At 37.7% G+C, this 11,552-nt stretch overlaps 1 protein-coding gene across 3 annotated transcripts in view; it reads left to right on the forward strand.

Moving 5' to 3' along the window:
- Window positions 1–11,552, forward strand: part of daam2 (dishevelled associated activator of morphogenesis 2) — a 111,117-nt gene that overhangs the window by 95,473 nt on the left and 4,092 nt on the right. For 2 of the 3 annotated variants that reach the window (XM_079385609.1, XM_079385610.1), the window contains exons 17-25: window positions 64–170; window positions 778–862; window positions 978–1,084; window positions 1,972–2,060; window positions 3,731–3,899; window positions 4,351–4,458; window positions 4,563–4,623; window positions 7,136–7,267; window positions 10,890–11,060. In XM_079385609.1, coding sequence (XP_079241735.1) covers window positions 64–170; window positions 778–862; window positions 978–1,084; window positions 1,972–2,060; window positions 3,731–3,899; window positions 4,351–4,458; window positions 4,563–4,623; window positions 7,136–7,267; window positions 10,890–11,060 — 1,029 coding nt within the window. The remainder of the gene's footprint in view (window positions 1–63; window positions 171–777; window positions 863–977; window positions 1,085–1,971; window positions 2,061–3,730; window positions 3,900–4,350; window positions 4,459–4,562; window positions 4,624–7,135; window positions 7,268–10,889; window positions 11,061–11,552) is intronic. The other variant, XM_079385611.1, reaches the window with a different exon arrangement.

An 11,552-nucleotide genomic window follows, 5' to 3' on the forward strand; every position in this document is an offset into this window, starting at 1 on the left:
CCAAAAATTATTTTATTTAATTATAAAGAAAATGAATCCAAACCGTTTTGTCCTTTTCTGCAGAAAGAAACCGGATCAATGGATGACCTTTATCTGAGCTCACGCAAAGTCAAAGAGCTGTCTGTTATTGATGGACGGAGGGCCCAAAACTGTGTCATCCTGCTTTCCAAGTATGTACTTGTCCTGAGTCAGCATTGTTAGCATTGTGTTAAAGTAAACCTATCAGTTATCCCGGAAAACTGGTGCTACGCTTATGAAGCCCAAAATGTAAAAATTTGTGAATTTGTGAAATTCTTTTTTTTTTAAATTGTAGGCTAATTATGTAATACATTGTCACAACTTATTTTAGTTGCATAAAAATAATCAGACTAGTTCTTAAAGTCACCTTGAAATCAAAATTGACCCTTTATGACACTTTATGGACTATTGGAATAGTGTTTATTATAAATTATTTATCTGGTAATATGTGCATACATATATTTTATTAATGTGCCCTCGTAAGGGAGAAACAGGCTATCTCATGCAATTCTGTGGCCCAGGATCCACATAGTAACTTTATGAGGCCAGGAAAAGTTTGATTGTGTTCTTTGATGTGGCCGATTTTTATTGATCAGAGCTAAGGGGAGAGAACATTGATTGTACCAAAGACCATACCTAACCTCTCGTGTCATAAATAAATGGTTTGGCATACTACTGGTGTTTCTACTGTCTTAATAACATGTTAAATATGAACAGTTTACATAATAAAAAAAAACCGTTTTCTGTCCATCCATATAGGTTAAAAATGAGCAATGAAGAGATAAAAAGAGCCATTCTGGAGATGGATGAGAGGGAGGAGCTGGCTAAAGACATGTTAGAGCAGGTGAGGGCTATCTAATGGATTCATCAAGAAATGTATAACTACAATGTTTTTAATCAGAACTTTTATTATCTACGAGTAAACACTCTCTGTGGGTACATGTATTGTGCATTCACAGCTGCTGAAGTTTGTTCCTGAGAAAAGTGATATCGACCTTCTGGAGGAACACAAACATGAGCTTGAGCGCATGGCCCGGGCTGACCGCTTCCTGTTTGAGATGAGCAGGTATTGCAAAATAATTGAATCTTAGATTAAATGCATTTGATAAATGAGCACAATTATGTATGACTTCAGAAATAAAAAACAAAAGCTACTTGGATGAGTGAAGAATAATACTATTGTTCTTGATCTGAAGATTTAACACTGAATAGCATTAATTAAACAACAGGCAACAAACCAGGATTGGCAGGCATTTACATTTACTGCAAAAATCTGTGGTATCTAGAAATCCCAAAGTCACCATTTATCACAAGGGCAGAAAAGTACTTTACGCAAGAGCATAAATGCAGCCATCTTTGACAAGCATGCATATTTGCATAAATCTACATTTTACAAAGCAACAATGCACAGAGTCATACTTGCATATCTAATAGCTAATAACCAAACAAAAGTATTTGTGCTGGCTAAGCACCCACGGCTGTCTGCATACTTGGTAAAATATGTTTCTTACACAAGAAAATGCTGAGTAATGTAAGTTAACTACTTGTAATAATATGGATAAATTATGTTAGGTTCAAGGTTTTGGTTCAAGGTCTGTATATAGTTGTTATAGTAAGCACATACATGTCAAATAAAGTGCTAACATTTTTTTTCATGACATTAAGAGATTCTTAATTTTACTTTTTTTGACCCCCTCCCCATATATCCTTACTGTAATGTGGAAAAAAATTTAATCTATATAATGTAATTTTATGATAATTTAGCATTATATTCCAGCATTTTTAAACCTTATCTTTAAACGTAATGAAGTAAAATGTCTTTGAGAATAATGAAAATTACATGGGGGAAAATATAATTAATGTCTTTGTCCATTTTCGGAGCAAATGTGGCATTTCGTAAGATTCAATCCAGTGTCTAAAACTGAATAATTTTGACTTCTTTCTCTCTATCAGAATCGACCACTATCAACAGAGGCTCCAGTCTCTTTTCTTCAAAAAGAAGTTTGCAGAGCGTCTAGCAGAAATAAAACCAAAGGTTGAAGGTTGGTAGGTTTAGAAGGAATGTTACTGGAGGTGTTTCTTAGCAAATCTCATATCTGGCTCGCGAGATCCACTTTCCTGCAGAGTTGAGCTCCAACCTTGATCAAACTCACCTACCTGTGATTTTCTAATGATCAGAAGACACTGATTAGCATGCTCAGGTGTGTTTGATTAGGGTTAGAACTAAACTCTGCAGGAAAGTGGATCTCGCGAGCCAGATTTGAGTATCTCTGGGACAGATCAACCAAAAACAAATATACAGTACTGTCATCATTTGATCTACCTAATGTCATTTAAAAAGATTTCCTTGCCTCTGTGAAACTCAGGAGATGTTTTGAAGATTGTTCATGCTGCTCTTTTCCATTATGTGATGCATTGCCATACATTAGCTTTGTGTGAAAAACACAGCTGAAAAGATCACTAACACGATTTGCATATCCTCAAATTTATGAGTACACACACTGATCTCTAATATTTACTAATTACTCATTTACACAACCTAAAGTGAAAAACAATTACAAAGGTAGACATTAAGGGTGCTAATATGACATAGTTTCCCTAATTTGACAATGTCATGTCATGTCTACAGTTATAAATCCAAGCACAAGGAGTAAGACATTAAATTGACAGCAGTGTCTAATTAAGCTTTATAGAGCAGAAAGAATGGGTGCCATCAACACAGACAAAACAAATGAAGGACTTCTCTGGCCCACCCTTGCACATTAAATCGTGTCAACGGGAAGGCATTTTGACTGTTTTAACATCCAGGCAAAGGAAGTCTAACTTTGGCTAAGATCCTTCGGGAAAACGCTTTTTGTGGGAAACTGGCGGCGGGAAAATTGTGGACAGGCATCAAAGTTGCATACTCTTTCTTGTTCCCGCTGGAGCGACTGCAGTACTGTGGCTCTATGATGGGAACTGTGAGGCAAAACTGGAGTTAAGACTAGTTCACCACACTCACAAAAACATGGTGAGGTTAAACATCAGTTTAGTACTAGTATTGTTTAGTAATTTGGACTTTCTGGAAAACAAAGGGTTTTACACTGAGCTGTGTAAACTGGAACTGGGAGAAAAGAAAGTGTTTATTGAATTTTTTTCAGAAATGTCTTTATTTGTTTGCTCATTCATTACTGTGGGTACTGATCTTGTGTAGTGAATCGTGTTGATCATGATATGATTACAATTGCCTTTTGGTTCGTCTTACAGAATAATTTGGTTTCAATATGTTATCCTCTGGCAAACTATTTTGACCATTTTTCAGTTGATCAGAAATATGCTCATGACTGGGCCCAGGCTGCCTTTCTGCTGCCTTTTTCCACATTTTCTGCACATTCTGTGCAATGGAATTACGTGTGGTAAAATGTGTTTAACAGAGCTGAGGGTACTACACTTTTATTGGTAGCTAAAAGCACAAATTAGCCAATATATGTGTATATATATATATATATATATATATATAAACGTTTTGGGGAATTCTGCATACATCTCCTGAGCCTGTTTATGACCTATATGAATTTTTAATCCAGAAGTGATAAACACTTAATATTCAACAAATTCCAGTCTGTGAAAGTATATCATGTTGTCCATATTGCCTGATTATAAATATGTCAGTACTATACTGACATCATGGAGGCTACAGTAATATCTTTGATATCTTTTCTCATATCTTTAGCTATTCTGTGTGCGTCACGTGAGGTGATGAGAAGTAAGCGCCTGACACAGGTTCTGGAAGTGGTTTTGGCATTCGGGAACTTCATGAACAAAGGACAGAGGGGCAACGCATATGGTTTCAAAGTGTCCAGCCTCAACAAGATCATAGACACCAAGTCAAGTATAGACAGGTCAGAGGTCAATGAAGAGGTTTTTAGCTTGCTCGATGTTCTCAGTCAATGCATGTATTAGACTTTCCACTGCTTACCATTGAGATGTTAAATGCAATTTACAGAATTGGTTTAATCAGTTAACTTTATTTATTTTTCAAAAATTTTAGTTGTCACTTAAAAATGTTCACACAAGTCATTGTTTTTTTCTTCTGCTTTTGTTTTTATTCTAATAAAATAATTGCAGTTCTGTTTTTCATATAAGTTCATTAGCATAAATTGCATCAAATCTCTTAAAAAATGCAAAGCATCCATTCACTGTTAAGAAAAATGAATTGTTGATGAATGACATTGAGTTCACTTTATGGTAAGACAATCACTAAAAGTGGATTAATAACACTGCTAAATCTGTTTTTCATTTATTTTATTTAAACTTGAAATAAATGAATGATTCTATATGCATTTTCTACAGGAATATCACCATGTTGCATTACCTGATCATGATCTTTGAGAAAAATTACCCTGACATCCTCAATATTCAACAGGACTTGGCCACTATACCAGAAGCTGCCAAAGTCAAGTGAGTCACACTGCATACTGTTGAGAATAAATATAGTATCTACTATTGTTTTTGATAGGCTTAGGCTGTTTTGTATCTCAGTTGTCTTACTTTTACTCTCACAGCCTGGCTGAGCTGGAGAAGGAAGTGTTCATCATCAGGAGCGGCCTGAAAGCTCTGGAGGCGGTGAGTCATCCATCATTTATTTCTCCAACTTAAAGCATTCTCATCAGAGGTACCCCGAAACATTACTGACATAACCCTTTATTATATATATATATATATATATATATATATATATATATATATATATATATATATATATATATATATATATATATATATACACTCACCTAAAGGATTATTAGGAACACCTATTCAATTTCTCATTAATGCAATTATCTAATCAACCAATCACATGGCAGTTGCTTCAATGCATTTAGGGGTGTGGTCCTGGTCAAGACAATCTCCTGAACTCCAAACTGAATGTCAGAATGGGAAAGAAAGGTGATTTAAGCAATTTTGAGCGTGGCATGGTTGTTGGTGCCAGACGGGCCGGTCTGAGTATTTCACAATCTGCTCAGTTACTGGGATTTTCACGCACAACCATTTCTAGGGTTTACAAAGAATGGTGTGAAAAGGGAAAAACATCCAGTATGCGGCAGTCCTGTGGGCGAAAATGCCTTGTCGATGCTAGAGGTCAGAGGAGAATGGGCCGACTGATTCAAGCTGATAGAAGAGCAACTTTGACTGAAATAACCACTCGTTACAACCGAGGTATGCAGCAAAGCATTTGTGAAGCCACAACACGCACAACCTTGAGGCGGATGGGCTACAACAGCAGAAGACCCCACCGGGTACCACTCATCTCCACTACAAATAGGAAAAAGAGGCTACAATTTGCACGAGCTCACCAAAATTGGACGGTTGAAGACTGGAAAAATGTTGCCTGGTCTGATGAGTCTCGATTTCTGTTGAGACATTCAGATGGTAGAGTCAGAATTTGGCGTAAACAGAATGAGAACATGGATCCATCGTGCCTTGTTACCACTGTGCAGGCTGGTGGTGGTGTAATGGTGTGGGGGATGTTTTCTTGGCACACTTTAGGCCCCTTAGTGCCAATTGGGCATCATTTAAATGCCACGGCCTACCTGAGCATTGTTTCTGACCATGTCCATCCCTTTATGACCACCATGTACCCATCCTCTGATGGCTACTTCCAGCAGGATAATGCACCATGTCACAAAGCTCGAATCATTTCAAATTGGTTTCTTGAACATGACAATGAGTTCACTGTACTAAAATGGCCCCCACAGTCACCAGATCTCAACCCAATAGAGCATCTTTGGGATGTGGTGGAACGGGAGCTTCGTGCCCTGGATGTGCATCCCACAAATCTCCATCAACTGCAAGATGCTATCCTATCAATATGGGCCAACATTTCTAAAGAATGCTTTCAGCACCTTGTTGAATCAATGCCACGTAGAATTAAGGCAGTTTTGAAGGCGAAAGGGGGTCAAACACAGTATTAGTATGGTGTTCCTAATAATCCTTTAGGTGAGTGTATATACACTATATTGCCAAAAGTATTGGGTCAGCCCCTTCTAATGAACAGGTTTGACTACTTTAGTAATTTCTATGAGTACAAATCTTAATGTTTAAGCATATAATGATATTCTAAGGAATTTTGTGCTTCTAATTTTATAGCAACTAGTTTGGACCCTTTTCTATTCTAATATGACAATGCCTCAGTGTATAAGACACGGTTCAAAAAGACATGATTGATTCAGTCAGTGTGGAAGAACTTGACTGGTCTGCAGAAAGCCAAGTCCTAATCCCAGCTGAACACCTCTGGTATGACTTTATATACAGACCTTGAGCCAAAAACTCATAACCAAACACCAATGACTTGTATAGACACTATAAGGACAAAAGTGTCTTTAGAACAGAAAAAGGCACTAACAAAACTGTGGCAACAAAGATAGAAACATAATCCATGTATTTAAAAATTGTATTTTCATCTCTGTTGCAACAGTTTTGGACATGTCTAAAATGACAGTACCCTTATGTACAAGTCATTGGTGTTTGGTGATGAGTTTTTTTCTCACTGTTGCACACTGTAACACTCTTTGACAGTGGTTCGTCAGCTACTGATTTTTTTCTGCTTGTAAAGAAACTTTATACAAACAACTTGTGGATAATGGATGAATATAGTTCACCCACAAATTTACTTGCCATAAATATAGTTGCATTCAGTGAAACCTCCAAAAATCATTGCATTATAATAAACGTTTGGCATGATAACAGTACACGTTTTTTTGTATCCAAATAATTCCTTGATATGTAAACTTGTTCTATTTTGTGTAATGTTGGTGGAGTTTGTTAGAAAATATTACCAATTTGCTCGTTAACGAACTAACTACATTGAAGCTACAGTTACACAACTAATACATGTCACATTAGTTCTAAAAAAGTGAAAAATAGGAATATAAAAGAGTATATGAATATAGAGAATATAAAAATTGCCTAACATGTTTATTTTATTTACATTTTAATTGTGATTTCAAAACCCTACATTTCCTACAACTTCCTAGAAAGTTTATCAGTGAAAGAAAAACACTCATCTGTAGTCAGATTTAATTAGGAGCAACAAAAAAGGATAAATTCAGACTGAATCAATTTTTATTGTTTACATCAGGAGTTACGATACCAGCAGAGCCGAGCATGTGACTGGGGAGACAAGTTTGTCCCAGTGGTCAGTGACTTCATCACAGTTGCTAGCTTCAGCTTCTCTGAACTCGAGGAACTACTGGCTGAAGCCAAAGATAAGGTAACATCTTCTCTTAATTATTCAGTCACAATCATTTCCCTTACTTTTTAACATCCATCCTTAAATACCCAACCTAATAAAGCTATTGGCACAGTCATTTTCATCCCACATTCCAAAAGAAAGGTTTTATTTTAACTAGATAAAATCACACAAAGGTTCCTTGGCAGAGAGAGAGAAAACAAGAGGCCTGGCTCAGTGCCTAGGGCTGAAAATGTTTTCTCCAAAATTACCTTGGAGTTATTGTTAAGGGTAGAACAGGGTCTTTGAGTGGGTCACAGTAGAGGGCTTCAGAGTGGAGCTGGGCTTTTTTAGAGAAGGAGCCCAGCAGGCCTTCTTGTCCCCCTTCTTTATCGTTTTGAGCTCTGCCAACCCTGTGCATGGGCTGGAGCCTGACATCCTAGAAGGAAGAAGGAATACGGAGTGAGTGAGAGAACGAAAAAGACAGAGAGAAAAGAGAGGGCTTTGTGTACCCTTCCTGGCTCGGCATGATGACTTAAACATCCTGGGGAATCCCGGCAGCCGATCCTAAATTTCTCAGGGTTTTTACTCCAGGGTTTGAGGAGATTTATTTCTTTTGAAATGTGGCTTGGTCTCAACTCCACCCCCGCTATGGTATGTCCCCAACTCTCAAATACATGAAAGAGAACCATTCTGAAAGCCATTGGGAATACATTTGGGATTTGTCCATGTGTGTTTGTGAGTGTGTTAGTGGGCTTTTCTGTGGTGGTGGAAAGTGTGAGTAGGGATATGTTTTGGTCACTGGGTAGACTGACAGAATTATCCGAGCTCCAGTCCCCAGAACAGAACCGTCAATTTAACCCAGTCCACCATTATCCAAATTATTGACTTAGTAAAGCCATAAAAGTTCGGAGAGACTTTACAAGAAATGGTTGACCTTGAAGCCCTATGATTTATTTGGACACAAAGGCCTCCCTGTGCTTTCCAGACAGATCTACCTCTTCCTGACCGGTCAGAATTCCTTCTCCTGTAAGTGATTCTGTCGTCTGAGGTGAGCCAAAATTAACACAAACTTTACGGCTGAGAACAAGGGTAGAGTATTGTCAACACTGAGATGTTGAAGAGACAGATCTCTCCTCTGATGGCTTGTGCAGTAGTTGTTGGGGCACTCACCACCTAAAGGTTGAGATTTTAACTAGAGATTTGAAGATTCTTTCCATAGATCAAACATTTTGAGGGCATGTGCAATCCTGAAACTATGACAATCTATGACAAGAAAATGTGTTTAATTTTCACATTAAAAAAAAAATCTTATGAGATAATTAGCTGCTCCATTGAACTGAGACAAAAAACTTGGCCAGATAGAGATGCCAGTTAGAATTGAGACAAAGAGTTCCCCATGGCAAATCTACTGTGGACAAAGACCCAGTATATACTCTCTTGACAAACAGACCTTCAAATGGCTTTTGGAGCAAAGACCTTTGGCACCTTGATATGCCAAACCTCAGTAAAAGTGGATGCACGTTTTGCATATGTACATTTAGTTTGCCACAAACGTTCAGCCACAGCATCTGTCAACAATTTGATTATGTAGTTCAAGCAGTCCATTTTTAAGTAGAGATCAAAACATCTTTGGAATATTTGTTTCAAAACAAAACAAAGAGCACTAATGACTACCATATCGGTTCTGAAAGATCATTGCAAGCTTACTTCCCACGTGATGGGTTTGTGATTTCTGGGCTTTCACAGTCAACAGGATTCATATTCCTGTCTCGGCATCCATGAACAGCAGACAGCTGGTCGTAATAAGAGGGCATAATGGTCATCAAACCAGGCATGACCTATTACATCATGCACACAAAAGGAAGAAAGTGTGTGTGTGTTTTGGTGGCAAATGTGGTAGGGATTAACAATGCACTGAAGATGTAGGATGGTGGAGCATGCAGCCCATGGATATGTCTATGAGAGTCTCCACCACACCTGCCTTGAAGTTTCTAGCACTCCTTAAGACTTTGATTAGCTGGTTCAGGTGTGTTTGATTAGGTTTGGAGCTGAACTCCAACAGTCCGCCTCTAGGAGCTAAGTTTACCACCCCTGCTTTAGGGGTAAATAAGGTAACAAAGTGTATGTTTTGAAAGGGTACTGCTTTTGTACCTTTTTTTCTGAGAGTCATATTACCCAACATTAGCAATAGCACTGTTGCCGAATACTTTCAGTGGAAAGTAGCTAAAAACATGTCTTCTAAATGTCACTACATGACAAAATCAACATACCTGCAAGTCCCGGAAACTAGAAAAGGTTTGTCCAAGAAGTTTCTAGACTTGTTACTAGGCAATTCATAAAAAACAAACAAAAGAAAGGAAGAAACAAAGAAAGAAATCTCACTAAAGGGGTCTGAAAAGTCATTCAATCTAGGGACAAAGTTACTAAGTTGGTGCACCACATTCTCACTCCCAACTTGTCACATATTGACGCTTAGTCAGGACTCTTTGGTGTCACTTTTTGATTCACAGGCCTTTAGCATAATTTTTCGAAGTGCAGGGTCCTCCACTGCTTTAAATAAGAAACCCTTATGCGAAAGGCATTGGGAATTTTATCATCATGATTAAATTATATATTGGGTAATAATATTGCCATTATTGAATATATGTTGGGGTGTGATTTTTTTTCAATGTAAACAGTCACAACAGTTTTATTTATATTACACTATTTTCACATTTATGAGCACGTAACCCAACCCATGCCCCTAAACCTACCATTTGTCAATAAAACACAAGATATAACATGCAGATACAACTACAGTCTTAGTTTATTCAAAAAGTATTAATATTACAAGTCTTCAATATTAATATTACAAGTCGACGTCTCTGTCTGCTGTAAAGCTCATCCTGTGTGTGCAGTCTGTGCACAAATTTAAAAAATGCCGCCAGAAGAAGCCTTACATCAGCCTTAGTTGTGAAATACTATTGGCTCTTGTGTGTCTCGTGATCGATTGCGTCATGCTACGGGGGTATCTTTTTGAATGGGATGTGAGTGCGTTAACGGAGCGGGATCATTTTCAGCTGTTAAAACCTTACGTTTTACTCTCTTCTTCGCATAAATATATCGTATGGCTTCAGAAGACTTGGAATGCAACACGACTTGTTTGTAATGCTTTTATACTGCTTTTTTATGGTCAGTTTTTGCAATAAATACCTGTGACTGCACTTGTTTACGTGTTGCCTGTTACGCGTTTTATATTGTTCAGAAGTGGGTAGGTTTAGGTGCTCCAATGAAAGTATACATTTATATAAAATTATTAAAATTTTTTACAAATGCTTGCAAACCATTAAATTAAGACAAACAATTGAAAACAATGGAGGACCCTGCACGATGAAAAATGACGCTAAAGGGGTACCTTGAGCGTCAAAAAACGATGTCAAGTGGTCCTGGCCAAGCGTCAATATGTGATGAGTTGGGACTGAGAACGTGTTGGTTGGTAACACTGGCAATAAGCTACCCTCTCAAGGGTGGTACACAATGAAAACTTCCAAGTTATGGGGTTCCCCATGTGTTGCATTTGTTTTGTCAATCATGCTTTTCCACTCATTTGTGTTTCTTTGTTGTTTCTCAGCCCAGTCCACACTCATCATTATCAATCCCCTCTCTTTCCTCTTCAATCCAGTTTTCTAAGTCTCTGAAGAATTTTGGAGAGGAGGAAGGATGCATGCAACCGGATGAGTTTTTTGGAATATTTGACTTCTTCCTGCAGTCGTTCAGCGAGGCCCGACACGACCTGGAGAACATGCAGCGACGCAAAGAGGAGGAAGAGAGGAGAATGCGCATGGAGGCCATGGTACATCTTTTCCTAAAACAGAAATGCACACACAGATGCTTACAGGATCCACAGATAAGGCTACACTTTTGAATAATTTCACACTTTCTTGGAGGTTGTTCTGTCTTTGTGATCTCTATTCATTAACATCTAGTTGTTTGAACTTTACATACATTGTTGTTGAAGTTTTTTTTTTACACGAAAAGAAGACTTTGGTCATTTACTGACAAGCTTTAAAGGAAACACTGTTATGCATGGCTAATGTCAGTGTATAGAAAAAAATTTATGAATTATCTATAAACCAGAATTTACATAAACTATTTTTTAATTATTTACACCTTGTGATGGACCTGCTGTCACATCCAGTAATTTCCATTCCTTCATCGTTGAAAAAAAATAATTATTTGCAGACCCTTCATGACATTGTGCCTCGATTTCTAACATCCTCAACTCAGAACCTTGTTAAAAATCTTCTCATTCTTAATGCTGGAGTCCTTTTAAAGGCTGTGCAGA

Source organism: Barbus barbus (assembly GCF_936440315.1).
Source record: "Barbus barbus genome assembly, chromosome: 30".
Lineage (NCBI taxonomy): Eukaryota > Metazoa > Chordata > Actinopteri > Cypriniformes > Cyprinidae > Barbus > Barbus barbus.